The sequence below is a fragment of the Mesoplodon densirostris genome, chromosome 4 (genome assembly GCF_025265405.1).
Source record: "Mesoplodon densirostris isolate mMesDen1 chromosome 4, mMesDen1 primary haplotype, whole genome shotgun sequence".
In the NCBI taxonomy this organism is placed as follows: Eukaryota; Metazoa; Chordata; class Mammalia; order Artiodactyla; family Ziphiidae; genus Mesoplodon; species Mesoplodon densirostris.
The window spans coordinates 120,928,148-120,953,517 of NC_082664.1; the positions used below are offsets into that span (position 1 = coordinate 120,928,148).

At 43.3% G+C, this 25,370-nt stretch overlaps 1 protein-coding gene across 6 annotated transcripts in view; it reads right to left on the reverse strand.

Annotated features, from left to right (window-relative positions):
* Positions 1-683: 683 nt before the first annotated feature.
* NEO1 (neogenin 1) overlaps positions 684-25,370 on the reverse strand; it is a 251,220-nt gene continuing 226,533 nt past the window's right edge. For 2 of the 6 annotated variants that reach the window (XM_060097035.1, XM_060097033.1), the window contains exons 21-28: positions 23,177-23,245; positions 18,694-18,841; positions 13,534-13,772; positions 12,865-12,957; positions 9,054-9,212; positions 4,468-4,731; positions 2,306-2,442; positions 684-1,510 (exon numbers count right to left, since the gene is read on the reverse strand). In XM_060097035.1, coding sequence (XP_059953018.1) covers positions 1,427-1,510; positions 2,306-2,442; positions 4,468-4,731; positions 9,054-9,212; positions 12,865-12,957; positions 13,534-13,772; positions 18,694-18,841; positions 23,177-23,245 — 1,193 coding nt within the window. In that variant the 3' untranslated portion in view covers positions 684-1,426. Of the gene's footprint in view, positions 1,511-2,305; positions 2,443-3,604; positions 3,722-4,467; positions 4,732-9,053; positions 9,213-12,864; positions 12,958-13,533; positions 13,773-18,693; positions 18,842-23,176; positions 23,246-25,370 lie in introns of those variants that run through there. The other 4 variants (XM_060097038.1, XM_060097036.1, XM_060097034.1 and 1 more) reach the window with 3 other exon arrangements.

Here is a 25,370-nt window from a genome sequence, read left to right on the forward strand (position 1 = left end):
TTCAAATCAGGGGCTTAGCTGAGCTGCTGGGATGGTGTGCGGGAGTTGGGGAGGCCGCTGTCCCCGTCCCCTGCTATGTACAGAACAATGTTCAGAAAGAAGTGGGGAGCCTCACTGGTGCTGCAGCCCCTGCCTGCTTCATTCTTGCTAACGCCTTCCCCACGGGGCTCTGAGGCGTGGAAGTGAGAGCTGGACTGGCTGAGGACAGGAACTAGGGAGAAGCAAGGAGTCCTACATGGGAACAAAGCTCCCTCCTTAACCTCCGACTTCCCCAAAGAGAACACATGGTAACAGCAGGAAAGGGTCTCTAACCTCTTCTCCGATTTTCCAGGAACTCAGCCAGGCTCGTGCCCTGTCCTGCATCACTCCTGCAATACAGCACCTGACTCCTCAGCGTGGACATTCTTATCAGGATATGACCAAGACACCAGGGCAGCTACATCCTCGAACCCACCTATTGCACAGAAGAAATTTTTAACTAGATCCAAATGAAACTCCAGTTGCAACTTAGTGACAATAGAGATGAACATGCCAGGACAATAAAGAAGATGCTTCCATTCTCTGCAGGCTTCTGGAAGGAAGTACAATGATTGAAACATTCACAGGACCTCAGCAGCCCCTCAATTTCCAGTTCCCAACCCCCCCACCCCAATACTGCAACTGCACAGAAAGCAACAAACAAGTCTTTTCAATGTTACATTTCATTCAGATAGATCTGTAATCTCACAGTGATGAGAGGAGAAAGTCAGGCCTTTAATAATCATAATAAAAAAAATAAAAAAGCTTACAAACAGCAATGCAACATTTCCTCCCCCCCCTCAAAGTGATGGATTAACAGCTGGTAGAGGATGCAATGACTCAGAATCAAAAATAAAAATAAAAACACAAAACAAGCCAACCCCTGGAACAACCCACACTGTCAATGACTTTCCATACATAATTCAAACAAGTAGTCAAATGTCAACCACTTGTGGAGAACACCACAGACTTCCTTGGTTTTTGATAGTGTTTTTCTTTTGAAGGTAAAATAAAATAGGACACAAATAAAATTGTACATAAATGCCAACGTCTACACTCCATAAAGGCGATGCCGTCGTAGCATGAAGACACAGCCTGACCACAAAGTGAGACAGAGGTTGTACTTCTTGCCTCTTCCCTGGACACAAAATTTTGGCCCATGGTGCCCAGTCCTGCAGAATATTGGCAGGCAAAGGGAAGCTGCCTTGACACGGCATCTTCCAGGCCGACCAGGAGAAGGCAGGCGGCCAGGCCTGGAGCTGGCCCCACGCGGGGGTGCTGGCCGGGCGGCCTGCTCACTCTGTGTTTTCAAGTGCTGTCCTCTCGTGCTCTGTACAACTCCTTGTTTTCAAGGCTAAGTCTCAAGACTTCTAGACTCAGGTCCGGAGTCACGTCCCGGTCAAGGTCGTCATGCTGTCGTGATGGCGTTTAGGTCCTTCATCAGTCCTTCCAGGTGGGCCATCTCTTTGGTCAGCTCATCTGGTTCATAGCTCTACAGAAAAGAGAACACTGTTACCAGGCACAGTCCAAGCAGCCGTCCAGAAGGAGGGCCCACAGAGAGACGTCAAAGTGTCAAGTGGTCAGTGACAAAACTGCCTGAGAGACTGGACCACCCAAGCCCCTGCTGGCCCGGCAGCATCAGAGGTTGCAGGATGTGCCCAAGCCAGCAACCACTCATTTCTTTCCACTGCAGAATGCCTTTCCTCCAACCCACACTGCCAGGGTCATGAGGACCTCACAGGCCAGAGGCCCTGCCACTCATCCCTTCTAGTCTCTGTTGGACCCAACACAGTTGGTATGTCCCCTGTATCTCTGGGCCCCAACCTCTCCTCCTAAGAGAGTCCTGTACCTGGAAATGCAGAGGCAGAACATATTTATTGGAATGTGGGAATGAAAGATCAAGGAGAGACCCTGTTGATCTTTGTTTTGAGAGCAACCATACAGGCACCTTCCTCTCCAGCATCCTGCTCAGGAAAGGTCATTAAGGGGGACTAAGGGGAAAAAGAACACGTGGATGGTTCAAACCAAGACAAGAGGACCAGAGAGACAGGACACAGTTAAAAGGAAGGCAGGTGGGTGGGCTGGTGTGACAAGCTAATCCAAGCAGATCAAACCCTCAGCACGGCCCCAGCTCACAGGAGCTGCTCAGTGCTCGCCCGATGAGTGAGTGAGTGACTCTGCCTCACACTTCTGGGCCAGCACAGAGTATCAGTGTGCCCGGTGCACTCTCAGGCCTTGGGACATGCACCTAGTCATCCTGGCGGGGCTGGTGGCCCTGCGAACTCACACTCTCGGAGTCTTCCAGCATCCTTGTGGTCTCCTGCACTTCAGGGGCACTGGGAACCACCACTGGCATAGGAGGCCGGCTCCTTCCTAAAGTCCCGATGGAGGCCGTCTTCACCGAGTGAATGTGATGATTTAGAGCTGAGGGGGAAAGGGCACCATCAGGTGTGTGGCTGAGCTTGCTCCTCCAGACCTCACAAAGGTACCCAAGGTCCAAATGCTGCTAAGGGTGAGGGATGCACCCAGACCCAGGGCAGAGATCCTGCTCTGAAAAGGCACTGGAACAAGATGGCAGGAGGGAGAAAGCAGGGCATCCAAGAGGCCAAATGTTCCATTTGGATTTAGAAAGCTCATCTCCTAGTCCAGTTGCTCTCAAAGTGTGGTGGCCCAAGGGCCCCTGGCAGGATATCTGGGAGGTCAAAACTCTTTTCATAATAATGCCAAGACAGTTTTTGCCCTTCCACCAATGGTACAAAAGCAACAGTGGGTAAAACTGCTGGAGCCTTAGCACAAATTAAGGCAGTGGCACCAAACTGTAAAGTCATTCATGGACATGCATACTTGCAAGTTTAAAAAGAGCCAGTTTAAGATCATCGTTAATGAAGTAGCAAAAATTATGTTATGAAATCTCAACCTTGATTACACATCTTTTAAATATTCTAAAATGGAAATACGGGTAAAATACTTCTGCTGTACACCAAAGCATAATAGCTGTCTTCAATAAAGGCACATGTAATTGAGCTGTGAGCTGAACTGCTGCTTTCATCACGAAACATCAATGTTAGTACAGAGAAAGACTGACACACAAACCGGTTATTCAGACTTGAGCATTTGGCAGATATTTTCTAGAAAGTGAATGAAGTAAAGTCAGTCACTTAAGGGAAAACAATGGACAGTATTTATTTTCAATGATAAAATTTAAGTTTAAAGTGAAAAATCAGAATTTTGAAAAACTTGTATCTGCCACCATGAGCTTGAGAGCTTCCCAATACTTCCAGACATTGGTGATATTAATGAATGTATTTTTAGATACCGTTTAACAAAATGTATCAAAATTCGGAGGATCTGTATAACTTAGTGAACCATTACTTTCCAAAGACCAACATGTGATGTTCAGTACCGTGCATTCAAAGTACAAGATATGTGGATTTATTGGAACAGAGTACAAATAATTATATGATTTCTGATTCCACATTACAAACAAACCTATAAGAAACTACAACTTGTTGAGTTTTGCTGTAGTATCAAAAAAGAATATCCACAGTTGTCTGAAAAGGTTATAAAAATAATCTTCCCTTTTCCAACTACATATCTGTGAGGCCAGATTTTCTTCAACCAAAACAACATATTGCAACAGATTAAATGCGGAAGCAGGTGTGAGAATCCAGTTGTCTTCTATTAAGCCAGACATTAAAGAGATCTGCAAAAATATAAGACAATGCTACTCTTTTATTTTGAAATAGTTATTTTTCATGAAAAATATGCTATTTATCTTAACATGATAGATTAATTGCTATTTTTAAATGAATAAAATAGTTTTAAAATCTGTTTTGATTTCTAATATAGTAAGTAATGATAGGTACAACCCATGTGAAGAAAAGCTCTTGTGCAGCTTCAACAGCCTGTAAGAGTTATAAAGCGTCCTGAGACCAGAAAGCTTGAAAACCAGTGATTTATTCTGAAACAAACCATCATAATAGAGAAAAATGTGAAAGAGTAGGAGGCAGAAAGCACGTCTTTGAGGTGAGAGGGCTTTTGTTGAGCTGGGTGAACTCGAGGAGTTAACTTTCCTTCTGCAGGGTTATTCCTCCACCCTAAGGTTCTTCCTTGTTTCCAAGTCTGGGCCTCCCTGACCCTTCTCCAGCTGGCAGGAACCCTATGGAGTGAGGCAACTCTGGGAGGAGGCTGGGCAGACCAGATCTGTTGTTCATACCCATGCCACTGGCTTTTACCACCAAGGACTCTGCACCCAAAACACAATTCAGAAAGTCAGCCTCTGCTCCCCGCCAAATTATTCTCTGGTTTATATATGTTCCCAAAGGAGGAGCCCTTAGACTCCCTGAGAGGGGCAATGCACCCTGAGACACTAAATTGCAGGGATAAGCTTGGAGGACATTTGCTTTGTTACTCAAGGGCCCCTCCAGTGGTGCTGCTGTCCCCACTCACCTTGCTGGGATAGTAATGGTGTGCTTGGCAACGCTGGATCATAGGTGGGAGGACCTGGGGGAGGGATTGCTGGCACAGCAAAGCTCTTCAGTGGGTGGGAAGGGCGAACGTGGGCTGTAGGAAGACTCTGGCCTGAATCTTCCTCTTGGGAGCTGGCCAAGTAAGAGGAGCTGGTAGCACCTTCAGGATCCTGGTGATCAGCACAGCATGTCTGAGACGAGGAGGCTGGCATGGTGTCAGTGCTGGGGGTGTTTCGAACAGACTCTACAGCGGGAAAGTCCAAATGTTAGCATTTATTTTACCACTGAACATATGCACATTCCAGGGTTCTGGCTACCTCTAAGGGCTCCTGAAACCAGCTCAATAAGCACTTAGGATCAATGCTAGTCCAAGGGGACATGGATTAGCACCACTGTCAAAGCTAAGTAAGAACAGTCTAATCTAAGAGTCCTGAACAATTTTGTCAACCAGATGCTGGATTTGTTTCACCTACACAACCAAGTGGTCACAATTTTACAGATTTAAAGTTCTTCTCAGTACTCACTATGGAGCACATATCAAGGTTCCTGAGATGTTATCTATTAAGATGTAAATAAGAAGAAAGAAGGGACTTCCCTGGTGGCGCAGTGGTTAAGAATCCGCCTGCCAGTGCAGGGGACACGGGTTCGAGCCCTGATCTGGGAAGATCCCACATGCCACGGAGCAACTAAGCCCGTGCACTACAACTACTGAGCCTGTGCTCTAGAGTCTGCGAGCTACAACTACTGAGCCCATGTGCCTAGAGCCCGTGCTCTGCAACAAGGGAAGCCACCGCAATGAGAAGCCTGTGCACCTCAGTGAAGAGTAGCTCCCACTCGCCGCAACTAGAGAAAGCCCACATGTAGCAACAAAGACCCAACACAACCGTAAATAAATAAATAAATAAATAAATAAATAAATAAATGGAAGAAGGAAAGAAAACTGAAAATTTCACTCACTGATTGACAGTCTCAGAGACTAGCCTTTCACAGACAACATGTCTTACCACCAAGACTGGCTGGGTACCTGACAAGGACCAGCTCTGACTGCGAGGCCTGGTGGTGACTGCAGGAGAGGCAGTGCCACAGGCCCTGCACGCTCTCTGGCTACTGTGCACACCCTCCCCAGAGCAACAGCCCCACAGCTCAAGTGAGACCTGGACAACCAAACAGTCCAGAGGTCTGTAAATGGATTTAAGATCATGCCATGAGGTATTTGGGGGTCCAGAGAAAGAAAAAGCCTGGAGAAGGGGAAAACTCAAGAAGAAGATGACAAAAATCTCAAAATATGTGAAGAGGGGTCAGAGTTGTTCTGGAAGGCAGCATGGGGGGTAGTAAAAGCACTGGCTTTGGAGTCAGATAGACCTGAACCCTAATCTCTACATACGAGCTGAGCGAACTTGGCAGTCACCAAATCTCTGAATCTGTTTCTTCACCTATAAAAATAGGGAGAATAACACATAATTCACCAAGGATTTAATTAAGAAAATGTATGTAAAGTGGTAAACACAGGGTTTGAGTAATTGATAAGGTTCTTTTCTTCGTAAATTACCCGAGTGCTTACTCTGAGCCAGGCACCATGCTAAGTGCTTTATACTCATTAGCTCATTCAATCCTCCTAGTAACTCATTAGACACTGGGAGGTTAAGCACGGCCCAAGGACACAGAACCGATGGGGCAGGATTCTGAATCCCTGCCCGAGTCCCAAGTCCATGCTCCATCCACTACACAACACACTGCTCTTCCGTGCCCAATACCACCCGTCCCCCGACTCTGCAGGGGCAGAAGCAGCACCAAGTCCCAGGGAGACCATATGAGGAAGATCTTTCAAATAGTGTGAGCTGGTGCAGATCACCAACCCCACCCTGAGGGGGGGTCTGGAGGATACCAGCTCAGGGCCATAGGCTGCACCAGGCAGCCTGAAGGAGGGCCTCCCTTGATTCCTAGAGTCCTCAAACTTATCAAGGAAAATAAACCCTTTTAAGCAGTAATGCATGATCAACCTGCAGAAATCCAACCTTTCCCTGCCTTTGTTGCTGAGATAGCAATGAATCTGTTCTCTTCGGCTCTCAGGAGATGGGCCATGGCAGTCATGAGTGCTACTCCCTTAACTTAAAGGCCTTGGGTCCCAGCAATGAGCGACTCATACACCCTCCCCAAGTGTTGAGAGCCTGGCTATGATAACCCTCCCAGGCCTAGGTCACTTCTCGTCCTTTCCAGGGGTACGCTGAGGATCTCACTTCTTATGCTTGCTCAGGTCAGCTATCACCACACCTGGGGAGCTGCTGGTCCCACCCTGTGTGATCCTGGGCCGGGTGGAAGCTGGTTATCGAGGGTAACAAGGATGAGGAGAGAGAAAGCAGGCTCTAGCCTGGACCATGTCAGATTGTACTGGCAGATATGTTAGGTCAGCTCTGGGCACACAGGCCTACCTTGGATGCCTCAACTGCCTTAATTTGATGCATATGCTTCTGAGGGCCAGAAATGGTGGGAAACGTGAAAAAGGAAAAGAGGGCTACCTACGTGAATCAGAGTGTGGAGCAACTCCAGAAGGCACCAGCACACTGTATTCTCTGTGAAGGGTGTGCCCTGAAATTGTGCAACACCTCTGGCCCAGGAGGGAAACTATGTTGTAACTAAAATTTCTGCTTTGGTGAGGGACCTACTTCCCGACTGACCTCTCAAGAGTTGTCTGAGACACACAAAGTGAACAGTGGCTGAGCGCTTGGGCAAGTGGAAAGCACGCTTTCTGCATCAGGTGGTAGTGACATAGTAAATGTTCAAGGAAAAGACACAGCCAATGCCCTCTAGAGCAAAGACGGCCCTGGACAAGGTCTAGTCATGCCAAGCCCACATCTACAGGTCTGTGGTAATACTGGACTCTAGAAACACAAGAAAACACAACAGGAGGAGAACTTTGATCACTTCTAGATACCTGCTCTACATTTCAAATCCATCTTCAGTGGCTCCATTACAAGTTTTACCTTCTTTTATCTCCTCTGGTCATTAAAACAGGGAACCCTTTAGTGGTACAAATAGTTACTTTTCCTCTTTTTGCTTTCCGCCTGAATCCATACAGAACCAAGCTTTTATCAACACTGGACCACTTGGACGAGGGGTGGGCGAGAGCCCTATGCTTCTTGCCAACCTTCAACCCCCTCCTTGTCCAAGAGGGAGGAGGAGGGGGCTGATCCGACTGGGAAGACCCTGCCATGCACTTAGGTAGGCTCATATCCCAGTGGGTGAGGCCTTTCTGTCTTAAAAATGGAGAAACAGAGTCAGGACACAAAAACCACTTTCTAAGAGCAGGTTTGGAGGGCTGCTTTCTTGTCTGTTCTGTCTGAGATTATGTCTGTGAGGCAGCCTTTGGTTCTCCATAGCCTCCTGTAGACTGTCTTTCCCTAAAGGCAGGGCCCCACACTTGGATTTGGAGGGAGGGAGAGGCCAATTTTAGACATGAGTTCAAGCAGCATTCTCCAAACCAAGTAAAGGTTTGGGAGTAGATAACTTTCGGAGTTATCAGGCATCTCTTAATAAGCTTTGACCTCCATTTGATGCCTGGGGTATGTTTATAATTGATCAAAACGTAAAGGAGGAAGGGATGTTATTGGCAACCCAAGCTTCTAGCATGAAGTTTTGAGGTTCTTTTAAAATGGAATTCACTTGAAATTCCCTTATTTTCCAGAACTACCAAAACTGAGTTCTACTAGTAACATACGTAACTATTAAAAGACAAATTTCAAATGATGGAAAAAGAGTACACTGTATAGATGAGAAGTGGTTTTTTTTGCACCTTAAAACTGAGAAGATGGAAATTAATTTTCAGTTAATGAGGAACAATATTTATTCCATTTGCTGTCCTCTCACCTTCACTTTTTCTTCCTTAAACCTGTTTCGATAGAGCTGTTTCTTAAGATTTCCTAACTGGGACATGTTAGTCTGGCAATGTATATCTTTAAATACACTGCAGATTGTTAGGCTAATTTCCTATCTATTTTTAGAGATGATCTATGCCTGTGAGCCCTTTCTAATTTCAGTAATCCACTAGGCAACCTGAGGTTTACAATATGCACAAGCTCAACATGGCCACTGGCCCTGCTGTCCCCAGGTGCTGCTCTTACTTTGGTACATGGCAGAAGTAAGTAATTAAGACCTAACATTAGAACTACCTTATGGCTGCCCTAAGAACCTTCCCAACATTAGGCAAAGGCAACATCTAGTGTCTGAAAATCACCCAGAACACATTTTCCTTTCAAACTGGAGGATTAAAAAAATAGACTGAAAATATGACAGAATTAAGATGCAAGGTGATGGAACAAGACATGGTTATGTGATTAGAGTTACGTTTTTACTAAAACAACACCTTGCCCTAAGCACTTAAAACTTAGGGGAAAAAATGGAGTGAATTTTATAGAAACAAATTTGAGTCAGTAACAGAAACGTTATGATAAACAAATAACACTGAAAAAAAAATTCCAAATCGTTCTAAGCAGGGCAAGTCCTCCCCATTGCAGCCTGCCGATGCTTTTCGGAATGCTTTCCACCTGGGGCTCCATCCTCATCTCTCACCTGTGGAATTGGCCCTGTCTGAAAGGGACATGGATGTGCCAATGGGCCATGAGCTGCCCGGGTGGTAGAGATGACTGCGAGCTGGAGAAGCGAGGCTGCTGGAGTGGAAATGATGGTGAGGGTTATCGAGGGAATGGATGGGATGGGCACTAATCACAGCTGTGAATGAACACAAGACAGAGAAATGCTTAACATGCTTGCACAGACACACACATATCACAGTTCAAGAGCAGTTACCCCGCGCCCCCCTCCCATACTGTACGACCACTTTCTTGGCTTTTTGGTGGCATATGGCTGAATTTGGACAATTAGCCATGGGTTTTATACTTGCTTTAAAAAATCAACACACTCCTATGCATATGTCTCTAGATATACACAGAAATAAAAAACGCTGAGGATTTTTACTAAAATGTTAACAGTGATTATCTTGTGGGGAAGAGGGGTGAAGAATTTAAAAAGAAATTTCTTTTGGTTTATCTTTATTTTCCAATTCTTCTACAATAAATATGGATTATATGAGTTATTAAAAATATCTCCTTGAATATGTCATAAAATATAAATCCATAAGCAAACAAATGGTGGTTTGGGTATCTATTATTTTTTTCTCTTGCTTAAAAAGATAGAAGTCCCTTTTCCTTTGAGTATATTCCTAATTCATTCTGTCTTTTCTTACTTGCTGAATGAAGCATGAAATAGGTATTTAGGCTGAATGAATAAGTAGCTGTTTAATCAGTTTTCATCTTAAAAGGAATGCAAGTGGAACTGAACTCTTACGTTCCAATCTAGTACTAAAAGCATGAAACACAGGCCTAGGGCACCATCTCTTCCTGCTTCCAGTCTGGGAGCTCAGCCACATCCATTCACATATTAAAAGATAAACGGATTTTTCCTAAATTGCCTCTTTCCTTCCCACACTGGCTAAGGAATTCAATTTGCTGCATTTAGCAAACAAATCCAAATTTTCACACAGATGTTCCACATACAACTTTCTATGAAGATAAAGTGCTTCTTTAATGAGGCTTAATTATTGATCCCAGAGATGCAAACAAACAAAATCAGAAGCCCAGTTGGGGTATAAACTTTTCTTAGGTACTCCCATAGAGTAGCTGGAGAAGCAGAATGTTTAACATCAAGATAACCAGCTCTAAATCCCCCAAACAGGTAAACAGGCAGGGTTGGCAAGGAACACATAGGATCTTTTTATTCTTCCCTTTAGGCAAGGACTTCACAAACTTTGTGATAAAACTTAATTTGCCTTTGGAGTCTATTAAAATATCTTGTCACCAAGAATTTCCCTAGATCTTTGGGGTGAAGAAAATCCCAGTCAATAAAATAGAGGCCTTGGGCTTCCCTGGTGGCACAGTGGTTGAGAGTCTGCCTGCTGATGCAGGGGAAGCGGGTTCGTGCCCCGGTCCGGGAGGATCCCACATGCCGCGGAGCGGCTGGGCCTGTGAGCCATGGCCGCTGAGCCTGCACGTCCGGAGCCCGTGCTCCGCAACGCGAGAGGCCACAACAGTGAGAGGCTCGCGTACCGCTAAAAAAAAAAAAAGAGGCCTTTATTCTGCAGCTTTCTCTTTGCCATGTGCAAACAAGCAGGTGGCACAACCAGCCAGGGACCCTGGAGCAGTGCTGCCCCTCCCCGCTCAAGGCCTGGGAAACTAATCAGGGGCTTTCCCTGCCCTCAGGGATCAGGAGCTGCAGGTGGTCCCTTGGACTAAAATACAACTTGGAAAACCTGGCTGAGGAGAGGTCTTAGGGCAGCTTGGCAGTCAGCATCTCCTCCAGGGGAAGACAGGTAGTTTTCAGAAGTAGGATGTTTCAGAATCAATGTTTTCCAGAATTAAGGCTAGGGTGAGGGAAAAAGCCTCCTGATTTTTATCTAGGAAGTGCAACTTGAAAGTGTTTTAGGTACAGAGAACTCTCACAAAAGAAAAACAAAGTTGACTTCAAGGCATTGCCAGTTTTTCCAAATTAAGTAAGTTAAAAATGTGAAAGTGCCTGTCTAGAATACAGTTGGCAATCATTAGCTATTAGCTGAATCAGAATCCAATGCTTCTGGTGCAAGGCCTTTGATGGAACCTCATCCTGACACCACCAGGCCTTTCTCAACAGTGCTCAGACATTTATAGCCATGGTAGGTGGATGGGGGATGCAGACTCCAGGGAATCCCAGCTTGTGAAAAAGGACTGAAGCCACGTGGGGAAAAGCATATCTCTAAACCTGAAGATCACAAGTATATTTGGGAACCTGGTTTCAGATTCTTGAATTAAAGAATCCACTCACCCACCCAACTGTTGAGGCATAAATTAAGTAATACTGTATATTTATGCATACTCCTTCCCACCACCAAAAAAAGAAAAAAAACAGGAATGCTGTCAACTAGTACAGCACATCTTTTCTGTGTAACATATTTAAAAGTAACAAATCTAGGAATAGGGTTAGTCAAATTTTGCAAGTTTTAAAAATAAGCCAGTTCAGGCAAGAACTAAAGTCTTATATAAAACAAACAAGTAAGTAGTCAAGCTACCATCTTCTTATAAATCAAAAGCAACTGGAATGGAATAATTTACTCTTTTTTGGACACTTCTAAACCTGGGGACCCCGTCCAGGGCACCTCTGATGAGAGGGAAACCGGTTTTCCTTGCACACTTCCAAGTACAGGCCCCTCTTTTTTTTTATCATGGACCCTAAGCAAAAACTACTTTGTGCAGAAATGACCTATTAGCAAATCGGCCCTTTCCCTTTCAAAGCTGACTTTTAGAATCTCGTGCAAGTGACAGCGTGTGTGCAGACATTTACACTCTCAGGGATTCCAGTAGTTTCCAAGTATATGGTGCCATCTTCTGTGTGTAGGATATCTGTGATTATTTAAAATCTCTGTCACTTGTTAACAGGGATGGCTAACAGTTCTGAAATGGGACATCTTTTAAGAAATGAATAAAAATCCAAAAGCTCATTTAGGTTAAATTAAAAAGTGATCTTTCAGGATTCGAATCCAGGCACCTGACAGTGTTAATGTTTACTAACCTACTGTTCAGTCCAGAGCAAATAACTTCAAGATCAAATAGTTTTTTAAACTTGATATTGGTAGGCAGGTGGCTTCTTATCTCTCTAGAATGGCACAGAGGACCCTCAACTGGAAGTCCCATTGTGCCAGCTAATCTGAAAGGCTTCCCCACGTTGAAAACAGTAACAAGGGAGAAGAAACATTAGTTAAAAAATATAATTGGTCTGTCCCATTGCTTTTTGGTTTTTTAATCATGATAGTTAACTTATTTTGAGTTTCAAATATTATTAAAGAAGGCTGGACAATTTTCATGCTTATCAAAGTGAAGCATGGGTCAGATAAGGTTGAAAAATATTGCTTTAAAAACTCCACGCTGTCCATCCAAAACTCCTCTAAAATATAACGTCTATTAACTAAAAAAAAATTCCGCAGGTGCCTATCAACACTGATTATGTATCGGGAAGCCCAAGGAATACTGTGACATCTAGCCATCTTCAGCCCCATCTCTCCTGCAGAGACTCGATGTACTTTTAAAAAGACTGGTCACTTCCCTAATGCCTGAGAAACTTGTGGAAATTGGCTTCTTAACTTATTTGCACTGAAATTAAAGAAGCTACTTGGAAGAATAAATATTAATTGCAAAATATGGCAAATGCTTGATACTTATTCCCTCATGGTGCCAAAGCTTTGGTAGATTATTTTTTGTGTTAGGATCAAGTGAAGTCAAAGAGATCATTGATAGTTGTTCCCCAACATGACTGGATAGATTGGCAGCCCTCAGGAAAAGAGAAGCTTTTAACTTACGCTGGGGTGGCTGGGAGTCAAAGGGCATCATCATTTTTGGTCTCATTCCCCGCCTTCCAGCCAGTGTAGACATGCTGTCCTCTGATTCATGCCCTAGACATCAAATATGGAGGCTGGTTACAAACATGTGCCCTAGGCCAATGAGCAGCCTCAGCAGTAAAACATTTCAAGTGGGGGATTCAGGACTCACAAACAACAATGGGACAAGGTGTTTCTGCAGGAAGTGAAATAAAGAGGAAAATGACCATTAGCGCATTACAGGAGTCCCTGTTGAGTCAACTCAGTTGACACAACGCTGCTTACCCTGCTTCACTGCAGGTCTGTGAGGGAGAGCAGCCAGACCAAGAACATGCTGAACACCACAGTGAGAGTTGGGGTCCAACTGAAGGGACGGAATGAAATGCACAGACATAGGCTATGTTGACTCAAATGCTTGAGTGTCAAGTTGGTGAAGCACGATGAGAGACCTAACAGAGCTAGAAGACTGTCTCATCTGGGTATAGAACCTCTCCCCCCAACAAGCTAGCTATTCTTCATCAGAGGTTGATCCTGTAACACACATTTCTTTAAACCTAACCTCGTATAGGAATCACCAAATTAAGGCAACCTTACAAAACGGAAAATGGTTTAAATGAAAATAGTCTCCAAACATTTGGGAAAAACCTGCACCTCTATATGAATTCCGCCTTTGATGGATGTTGCTGTCCATGGAATTGTCAACCGGTGTGATATCTTGAGAGTTACGAGGAATTGGAGTATCAGTCATGATGGGGTTTGGGTCTGGAGACTTATCAATGGGTTTCAGCTCCAGTCTCTCATGATGGATCCAGAGGTCTGGGGGTTTGACATCTTTGGAGTTCCCTTTGTACTTGTGGGAGCCATTCACTGATTTGCAAGCAGCTCGTTTCCTAGGTACAAAATTAAGAGGATTTTTTAAAGAAACTCTTGAATATTATTAGTCAAAAGGTTTGGATGATTAAAACTTCCCTTCTGAGAGATGCTTCAGGCAAAATCAGAAACAAACAAACAGGAAAAACAGAGTCAAGAAGTTTTCTTCTGGGAACAGTAAGTGTATCTCTTTGTCCACATATATTTAGAGGTATGTACGTGGGCATATTTGAATATTGCCTTGTGACTTTTTGAGTATAAACAGATTAGACAGCATTTTTTTTTTTTTTTTTGCGGTATGCGGGCCTCTCACTGCCGTGGCCTCCCCCGTTGCGGAGCACAGGCTCCGGACGCGCAGGCTCCGGATGCGCAGGCTCAGCGGCCATGGCTCACGGGCCCAGCCGCTCCGCGGCATATGGGATCCTCCCAGACCGGGGCACGAACCCGCATCCCCTGCATCGGCAGGCGGACTCTCAACCACTTGCGCCACCAGGGAGGCCCCTAGACAGCATTTTTTGATCAAATAATCTCTAAAGCAAAAGGTTGCTCCCCAAGTTTCCAATCAATAGAGAAAGGACACCGTTAACTAGAAATATAACAATGGAGTAGACATAGAGTCTGCTTATAAAGGAGGAAGGGAACTCCATTTTAGGTAACTCAAACTAGGACCACCACTGGATAAAGTCAAGAATGGGGATGACAGTGTCAACTTTTCTGTGCCTTAGTTTCTCCATTAAGTCACTCACCCAACTCAATAAGCATTTATTAGGTACCTACTGTATGTCAGGTCCTATGCTGGACTGCTGTGCCCTCAGCACTTCTGGCCAAGTGAGGAAGACAAACACTGAACTATTTTTTTCTTTTTTTTTTTTTTTTGCAGTACATGGGCCTCTCACTGTTGTGGTCTCTCCCGTTGCAGAGCACAGGCTCTGGACGTGCAGGCTCAGCGGCCACAGCCAACCGGCCCAGCCACTCCGCGGCACGTGGGATCCTCCCGGACCAGGGCACGAACCCACGTCCCCTGCATCGGCAGGCGGACTCTCAACCACTGCGCCACCAGGGAAGCCCTGAACTATTATTTTAAAATGTTCTGAGCTTAATGAAATGCCAAGTGTTATAGTAACCTCTTAATAGTTGGACATACAGTGGACAGGAAAAATGTGAAGGAAAAATGACATTTAAGCTAAGACCTAAATGGGACAGGGCAGAAGGTGCATTCCAGGTGGTAAAATCAGATTATGTTAGAGCCCTGAAGCACAGAGCAACAGCCTGGTGTGTTAGAGGGACTGTAAAAAGTCCTGAGTGGTGGCAGTGTATGAACCATGGGGAGAATGATATGAAATGATGCTGGCAAGATGGGCAGGGATTAGATCATAAAGGGCTTTTAGAGCCACGCCAAGAGTCTGAAGTTCCCTCTATGAGTAAAGAGAAACCCCTAAATGGTTTTAAGCAGGAGAGTAAGGAGATGAACTCTGAGTTAAAAATTTAAACCAACTGGGATGTGAAGAATGGATGTGAGGGGTAGGGGACAAAACAGGAGGGCAGTTAGGATGCAACTGCAATAATCTCAGCCATGACTGATGGTGGCCTGGGACAGTGAGAATGGAGGAAAGAGAGAGATTTGGCAGTTATTTAGGAGCCCAAAATGACAAGACTTGGTGAAAAAATGAATGTGGGAAAGGATAGGAATAAAGAAACAAGAGGAATAAAGGATTATGCCGAGGTCTCTGGCTTAAGCCATTTACTAACACTGGGGAGAAGCAGGTTTGACAGAAAAGATTATAAATTGTTTCGGACATGCTAAGTGGCTCTGAGACACTAAAGATGAAACATAAAACAGGTAATTGGTTCTGAGACTGAGGCCAGCCTGAGACTCAGAAGAGAGAGGCCTTGGCTAGAGAGAGAAATATGGGAGTAGCTGAAATTCAGAAGTAAATGAAGCCAAAGAAGCAGGTATCACTAGGAGACGGCGCAGAAGGAGAAGAGAGTAATTCTAGGACCAGGCCCTGAGGAACGTCTGCATTTGATGGCTGAGTAGATTGGAGAGGCTGCAAAAAAGAACACACCATCACAGAATACAAGAGAATGTATTCAAGAGAATGGTTCAAGAAGGAAGGAGTAGTTGACTGTGTTAAGTGTTGAGAGATTAAGGACTGAAAAATTTCCTTTGGCTTTAGCAATATGGAAGTCACTGGTGACCTCAGCAAAAGCAATTCTGCTGAAGCAGTAGGGGCAACATTTGGATTAGAAAGGACGGAAGCATGAATGGGCAGTGAAAAAGTGGACAAGTGAGCGTAGACAAGTATTCGAGAAATTTGTGGTGAAGGGAAAGATAGAGATTTGTAAGTGGTTGGTGGTAAGGACCATGCAACAGAGGAAGGGTTCTAATTATTTCTTAAGACAGAAGAAGCTTGAGCCCACTTACATGCTGAAGGGGCAGAGCCAACAGAGGGTGAGAGGTTAGCTGTGCCGGAGGAAGGGACAACCGCAAGTACAAGCTCTTAGAAAGCAGGAGGCACTGGGATCCAGACGGTAAGTGGAGAACCGGTCTCCGACAGGAGGCAGGGGGAGAAAATGATTATTCCCAACATGGAAAGGTTTTTAGATTTGATGGTGGCACACTGAGGTAGTTCTCATCTTTTGAGAGTGAGGGGGCTATAGAAGGATGTGCTGAGAAACTACAAGGGGCTAGACTCTAAATACTCTGTCAGCTTTGAGGTTGTAAGAGTCTATGAACAGCTACAATTGAAACGGGAGGTGCCTCAGGTATTAAAGAGGAAGAGAAGTACTGAGAAAAGCTCACATATTTTCGATGGTCAATGGAACACTTGGAAAGCAGGTCACTGGGGGAGGAGGAGGGGAAAGCTCTATGAAGACTTGATACAATTCTTTTAACCAAAGGGACGCAAATTATAGGACCTGCAGATGCAAATACAGAGTACAGAGCCTATTACAAACTCATTTTCCTACCTCTCAATCTGAAGACTAAGTACTTTATTTTTTATTTACTTTGAATTTTAAATCCCCCCAAACATTAAGGAATTCTGTCATTTTGCTTTTTCAGATTCTTTTATTATTATTATTTTTTTTTTGCGGTACGCAGGCCTCTCACGGTGGGGCCTCTCCCGTTGCGGAGCACAGGCTCCGGACGCGCAGGCTCAGTGACCATGGCTCACGGGCCCAGCCGCTCCGCGGCATGTGGGATCTTCCCAGATCGGGGCACGAACCCGTGTCCCCTGCATCGGCAGGTGGATTCTCAACCACTGCGCCACCAGGGAAGCCCTCAGATTCTTTTAAATAAAGATCTCAAGATGTCTAAAACTAGATGTAAAATCAAGTTCATGGGAAATGCTGAAAAAGAAGCTTATAGAAAAGTTGTAGCATAGAAAAATGTTATCTCTGAGGTTTTAAAGAGAAACAGTTTTCTACAATCAAAGGTAGGTAGGGAAAAGCTGTAAGAGGCAGCAATCAAGAGGCTTATAAAGGGAGCCCCCATTCTCTTGGAAAAATGATGAAGGTAAGCTATAGAAAGCTATTTTATTTGGGCAAAAGAAAGACTAAAAACATCACATCACCTACAGAAAATGACATAAAGCCATTACTAGTAGCAGTTAGATGGTAGCTTGTACTTGCCCTCTATTTTGAAAACAGATTTATTGTTATTAAATACACGCATCCTTGCCTTGGGCAGACCAGGTCTGATGATAATCACACAGATGTGAATTTCTCTTTTCTCTTTATGGAGCAATACCTCCATCTTACGATCCTTTAGGGTATTGCAGTTGTTGTTCTATTACCCATACTGTGTTTTGCTATTAGGGGTAACTCAAGAATCTCCTTTTTTATGGCATCTGTCTTGCTGGCCAGAGATAGGAGTAGAATATGACCTAGGGTCAAGGATTCTCTCAGGTTCAGGAGTGCAGGCTGTTATCAAGCACCATATTATGGAATCACCTTGCTATCTCCTCTAGACAATGAGCCGCAAGCCTCAAAATCCCAGAGGAGTTCAGAGCTAGCAGCCACCTGACCTCTCTGCTAATGTGATATGCTGATTATAAGTAATCCTTTCTTGTTCATTTAATCAATACATCTCTCCACCGCATTCCCCCCACCCCACCTCCTGCAGTCCCAACCTCAACTTCTACACTTGGTAGCACTTCTTTAAAAATACTCTTAAGCTTAGATTTAGAGTCTATGGTCTATGGTCTCCGTCCATCTCGGCTGACATTTGTGCCATGAAATTCCACAAACTCCTGTGCATCTGGTTCACTGTGTGCACAGAGACAGTCTTCCAAAGGGGCCCCCAACAAGGCTGGACATTGTCCACTTTCCTCTCCAGATCGATTGTCTACTTGGCTCTGTGACTTGAGAGGCTGAGTTAAATGAACTATATCTACATGGTAACTCTGTCCCTGGCTTCCAGTTGGTTTGGCAGGTAGAATGCACAGGCAAGACACTGGAAGGTAGGAGGTATTTTCTCTCCGGCCCCCTCACTGTTGGGCTAGAGGTTGGCAGTAGTTACAGTCCTACCACCCCACATGGTTCCTGTCGCAAGCCCTCTCCTGCTGCTTCAGATCCCTGAAAACAGCTCTCTCTTCATCAGAAAAACCCCTCGCCCTTTTAAGGGTGACAGTGGCCTATCACTGCTGCTGGCCCTTGAACACTGCTGCCTAACGCTAACCCCACCTAGGACGTTGTAAATGGTCCCTTCATTAAAGCCTCCTTCACTCCCTTTCAGTGTGCCACCTCTTTCCTGCCAGGACCCTGAATGACACACACTTAATAAGAGGAACCGTTCTGCATTTCCTTTAAAAATATTTAAAACATCGCTTTTCACGTATTTTATGTTTTAACTCTGTGTACAACTCCAGATACAGAAGTCACCTAGAAGCAAAAGAATACATACAAAAAAATGTATGGGCTACAACTGGGGCTCCTTACTTTTTCTGGTGAGAAGTGGTACGCCTGGTGCAAAAGACAGCGATGATCACGACCACCACGATGGTGATGACGCCAACGGAAACGATGATGACCAGCAGCATGTTACTGTCTAGAGGAGAGGTGGGGCTTCCATGAGGGCTGTTACTGCCTGGAAAGGGAAAACCGTACGCTTGCTAGTGTTAGAGAATTCTAGCATAAAATCAGGCTACAGAACCGTCATGTGAGTATAGATACTTCTGTGAGCTTCTTGATAACAGCCATCACCGTGCCTTGTATAAAAGTGCCTCATGAACATGGCCATCTCCACTAGATTATGACATCTAGAGAGCGGAGTTTCTGCCCTATGCACAGTACCTTGCACAAAGCTGGTGTTCAATAAAAGTTTCTCAAGTTATACTGAACACTATGCTTGGACAAATAAGGGGGTCTGTCTCCTGGTGTCTTATGTAAATTCATTTTATAAAGCATCTTTTGTGAATCATTTTAGTTTTCTGACTTGGAAAGCTATTTAAAAAATGTACATTCATAGAAAACAAAAGGTTTTCTCCAACATATAGATGTCTGCCATCACAAAAAAATTACTTGAAAAATAACGTCTCTCTTTTTATAAATACACAGTCTATGCAGAGTTAATTTTCTTATTCAGCTTCAGGAAAAAGTCTGTACATATGCATTAATTTGACAAATATTTATTGAGTGGTTACTATGAGCCAGGCATTGTTCTAGGTACTAAGGATGCAACAGTGAACAACAAAGATAGGTAGGGGGGCAGACAATAAACAAATAAGAAATTATTAGTTTGTAATAAGTGCTATGAAAAAATAAAATGAAGGTATATGATACAGAGTGACTGGGTGGCTATTTTAGATTGAATGGATGGGAAAAGCTTCTCTGAGGAGATGGCATTTGGGCTGAGATTTGAATGACATGAATGATCCCACCATACAAAGACCTGGAGGAAGAACATTCCATAGAGAGGGAATAGCTAGTGGAAGGATCCTATGGCAGGAATGAGCTTGGCATGTTCAAGGAAGAGAAAGGCAGCCAGTATTGCTGAAGCAAAGAGAGATATGCAAAGTTAGAGAGAAGGAAGTGAGCAGAAAAAAGATGAAGGTGAGGCTGGAGAGGTGTGCAGAGGCCACATCATTTAGGACCTTGAAGAAACAGATTTTCTTCTTCTTCTTCCTATTATTGTTCCCTCATTGCTCACAGGATGAGGCTCAGCTTTTTATCAAGGCCTTTTGTAGTCTTGCTCTTCCATTTTCTGAAACATAGTTCTTTGCTTCCCACCTCGTTATAAAAGTTATGCATGTTCATATTATAAAATATGGGAAATCCCTCTACACAGATCTAACCACTATAGATATATGGTTACTCTCTCTAGTTACTTCTAGTTACTCTCTCTTATTGCCTTAACAATCAAAGCTGTACAATAATAGGATGAGCTGTTTTGCTTAACTATTGCTAGTGACTAAATATTTAGTCACTAGAAGAAGTACTTAAGAAGAGTCATCCTACCCGTCTGGGATGTTGTGGAAGAAATTCCTACCATGAAGGTATGGCCTAGGAACCTGTGTTCTTAGAAAAGCTCCTAAAGTGATTCTCATACACAGCCTGGCTTATAAACTTATGATCTAATCCAAACTATATTTATTGTGGGAATCCCTTCCATAACACTGGATTAGCGGACCTTTCACTTTTGATTCTATGATTTTATAGGCTACTAAGCACAGTCCTAAATGTGGGATAATTTTGACAGCTTAAGAGCTTATTCTTCTACATTTGCTTTAATCACTTTTATCCTTCATTTCTGGGAAAAAAGTCAGCAGACAGACAACTTGAATTGTACACACTGACCTTCAATAAAATAACATTTTTATATTTGGGAAAGACTATGGAACTGGGAGCCAATACAATTAGGCCATACTAGGGCTTTACATAAAACTTTTATTAACAGCAGTGCTGAGTTACTGGGTGGGGCAGTGGTGGGGCAGGCACTGCAATCAGAGGCTGGGGAGCTGGGGTGTGGGAGGCAAGCAGAGGTGGTGGTGGCAGTTCTTTCCTGCATTCAACAGAGACAAATTCTCATTTAATTGCAGCTGACCTCTAACTTCTGAGCTGGCCAAAAGCTCCCTTTTAAAATAGAGTAAGAATGAGCTGCCAATGGGAGCATCATCCTCCCTACCAGGGACATTAAGGCTCACCTGGACTATTGCAACAGCTTCCAAACCACTCTTTTCTGACTTCATACTCGTGACACCCAACTCATTCTCCGCTGTCATCAGGGTAATAATAGTAGATACTCAATAAATGGAAGTCATAGTTTACCAGTAGTATCAGACATCTTACATATGTTACTTACATGAGGAAGCTCACATTTCTTAGCATCAGCGCTTGAGCTTTTGACAGGCTGGTTCTAACCTACCTTCTCTAACACGAGACTCTCTATCCTGTCTCTAGGCAGTGTGATCCCTGGAGAAAGCAGGTATTTTAAATTTTTTTTTAACATCTTTATTGGAGTGTACTTGCTTTACAGTGTTGTGTTAGTTTCTGCTATGTAACAAAGTGAATCAGCTATACATATACATATATCCCCATATCCCTTCCCTCTTGCGTCTCCCTCCCACGCTTCCTATCCCACCCCTCTAGGTGGTCACAAAGCACCGAGCTGATCTCCCTGTGCTATGCAGCTGCTTCCCATTAACTAGCTATTTTACATTTGATAGTGTATATATGTCAATGCTACTCCCTCACTTTGTCCCAGCTTATCCATCCCCCTCCCCGTGTCCTCAAGTCCATACTCTACGTCTGCGTCTTTATTCCTGTCCTGCCCTTAGGTTTGTTAGAACCATTTTTTTAAAGATTCCATATATATATATATGTGTTAGCACACGGTATTTGCTTTTCTCTTTCTGACTTACTTCACTCTGTATGACAGACTCTAGGTCCATCCACCTCACTACAAATAACTCAGTTTAGTTCCTTTTTATGGCTGAGTAATATTCCATTGCACATATGCGCCACACCCTCTCTATCCATTCACCTGTCAACAGACACCTAGGTTGCCTCCATGTCCAAGCAGGCTGTTTTAAACTGCCGTGCCTCCACACGAGCTTTTATTGCATCCTAGGAGTTCAACCCCCTCCTCAACATTTAGCAATCTTCTCTGTGCCTTTTAAAATCTGGGTCAGAGATCATCTCTTCTACAAAGCTTTCTCTTTTCTCTATCAGGTAGTTTGCTACTCAATCCTCCTGCTCCTACAGCCTGTTACATAGAACCTGAACCTTTAGAAATATGTGTGAATAAATGAATGAATGCATAAATGAAAGATAGGACAAAGAAATAACTGCTTTTCTCACAGTCTTGAATATTATACTGTGGACAGCACATAAATGTAACATATGCATCCCAGGAGGAGAAACTCATAAAGTTCTAGAAATCAGAGCCTAAAAATTTCTTGAAGTAGGCAAATTTGTCTGGCTCTCCTAAGAACTGGCTGATTTCACAGAAGTCTGGGCAATATCACTTTTTATTTAAATAGATACTGGAGACTGAGATAATTTTATTTCCACAATTAGATCAGGAGTTTCCAGAGGACTAGAAACTCTTTTCCTTTCTCTTCCATATGTTTCTTTTTTTTTTTTATTGGAGTAAAATTACTCTACAAGTGAGGAGACAGTAAGGGTCATTTCTAGTAACTACTTTTGTGGACATTTTGCCATCCTGGATTCCCACATCTGGTATAGAACCCCATGGCTTTCAGGCTGTGTGTGACAGTGGAAAAGGCACAATCTGAAGTCAGAAGACCTGGGTTTTGGTTCTAGGAGTTCCAGAATATGTGGGTGGATCCAGGCACAATACCCCTCTGCTGAGTCTCTTAATGTATGAAATGGGAAAAATGATACTTGTTCTCCCTGCCTCCCCACAGTGTTATGAGGATCAAATGTGATTTCATGTGTGAAAGTAACTTACAAATGGAGACGTTCAGTAGAGAAGTAGGTGTCATCATTTAAGTAATTAGAAGGCATCAGCTCTTAGGATGGCTTGGAGACTGGTAATAATTTTTTAGAATTCCCAAACTAAAAACACTGCAGTAAGTAGTGTGGGGAGAAATTAATGATTCCAAAGCACTTCTCTGCCTTGTTCTAGATGATAGCTAATCCCACTAAAGGGTTTATTTTTGAAAGCAAGATTCTAATTATTTTCTAGAGGCAGTGGGCAAAAGGAAGACTTGTTTGTTTAGAATTATTTTAAGCTGGATATGTGGGGAAACAATTTTATTTCTGGATCCTATAATGAATGAGTTTATAGTAATTCAGCAAACATTTGCCAGAAAATGCCTAAAGCCAGCTCTATTAAATAAAAAGAAATTAGTAACATGCCACAATCCACCACACAGGAGCTACAAAAAACATTTCAAGATTTCAAGCAGAACAGCATCATGCCCATAGGAGGCCAAAAAAGCCACAGGAAGGGCTTTACCGCTCATCGGAGGTTTGTAGTCGGATCCTAGGTCTGGCAGACGGCTTCCTTTCCCTGCAGACCCTGAGGCTGAAGAAGAAGAACTCATGTCAATAACAACCCAGTCCATTGGTGTGACAAGTCTACTTCATAGCTAGTGAATGTTTTCTACAAAAAAAAAAAAATTTCAGTGTACTCTGTCCATGAGAAAAGGAAGTAGCACGCACACAACAGGGGAAAATATAGCCTATTTGTGCAAAACAAACTAAGGTATAGCTTTCTATGCAATGAGGCATCTGAAAGGCTGACACCCTTGTTCCATGGCTGTATCTAGGGTGTAACAAAGCTGCCCCTTGCTGTTAAGGTTTCTCTAGCCCAGGAAACATTTGCTGAAATACTACCCAGAGCACTTATGGCTAAAGTAGCTTCTCGTGGAAAAGGGACTAAGGGGACCAGTTAGGTTAACTTCTGCATTAAAGAAATGGACTCTTCCAAGGGACCAGCTATGTTGATCTGGCCTAGTGGGTGTCAGTAGTGTTTGGATTCTTTTCTCAAAATATAAAGCTGCCTTTCCAAATATAAAGTTACCCTAATGGGAGCAGGAAGGCAACTGGACGTTCAAACTGGGTTCTCAGTTCTTGCTCAGTCAACCTAAATATCCAAAGATAAAAAAATCAAAGTCTTCCCTCTAGTTGCTCACAAAGGACATTGTCTCCTAATCCATCATCATGGAACATAACAAGTGAGGCTGCTGACCTTGGGCTTGGGACCACCTCATAAGCAGATCTCAGAAAACACAAAGATCAGTTTTTTAGAAATTTATACTCTTGGTCTTGAATTTTATTCTTCACATTTATAGAAAAAGCTGCCTTGTAAGGCAAATATAAGGAGTCCGTCCCCAGTAAAGCAAAGGTATTCCTCAATCCAAAGTCTGGGGCCAGAAGGCAGTCTCATACTTCTTTCGAAGAAGTTTGCAAGAACTGCAAAGTAGAGCTGTTCCACATAGTTAATACAGCACAGTGCGTAACTGACTGCCTGCACCGCAACACTGGCTCCATCATGCACTAACTGTTTGACTTTTGGCAAGTTATTTAGCTATTATTTTTGGGTCTTAGTTCCCTCATTGTAGAACAGTGATAATAATGGTACCTACTTCATGAAATCGTTGTGAGGATTAAATGGAAATTTAATCCTATAAAGTATTTTGAATACTGCCTGACACACAGTAAATGTTCAATAAATATTAATTACTAAATAAATCTTTAGGGAAGAATATTATCTTATCCTTTGCAGAGGTAAAGAGCATGAAGCTTCAGAAAACACTTATAAATGAGAGTTATTTCTACAAAATAAAGCTTGACTGGAAATGCATAAACCAGATGTGTTGCTGTAAAACATTACAGCTAATATCAAGTACTGCTATAAATGATCAGACTTGGAGGAAATGGAAGAAATTAAAATCTGAAGGTTTCTGTATGAGTTCATTTAATGAATAAATCTAGAAATGAAAACAGTATTTTCTATGTTTCCAGAAGCTCAAAACCCCCAAATAAGGTCTTAGGTATCCAAAAGGGTATATTCTGGAATTTAACTCAGTCCTTGACCCTTTCCCATTGTCCATACTCATTACTTTATCCCTTTACTTCTGACGCCATCATTCCTCCCAAATGGCACACACCATATTTCAAGATTCCAGTTTTTCTTTTCACTGTGATAAGCTGGCAGAGATGAAACAGCCCTTGTGAGGCTCTTCATATTTAAGTGTACTTATTTGTCAGGTAGCCCACATTTAAGCCAAACTATCCAGAGTAACATATTATGTAAATAATTGCCAATGAACACACTTTGCCAAGAAACCGAGTGGCTTAATTCCTATATTTCTTAACATTTTTCCTTTATATTTAACCTATGAACAAGAAATTCCAGGGATTAGCCAAACACCAAAAATAAATATGGGCAAAGAATTTTAAATACCAAAGGTGCGGTGTAGCTGAGAATTGCACCCTGGCTTATGGGGTGAAGTGAGGGAAGAACAGTGAGCACATTTATATTCTGTGCATATTCAGTCTAGTTACTTTTCTAGTCTCAGGCTTAAGTCAAAGGTTCTACCATGATTAGGGTGCCTTACACACAGACACACACACACACAGACACAGAGATATGTTTGCAGTTTCTCTAACATACAACAAAAGGCTCATTGAATGCAAACACATTT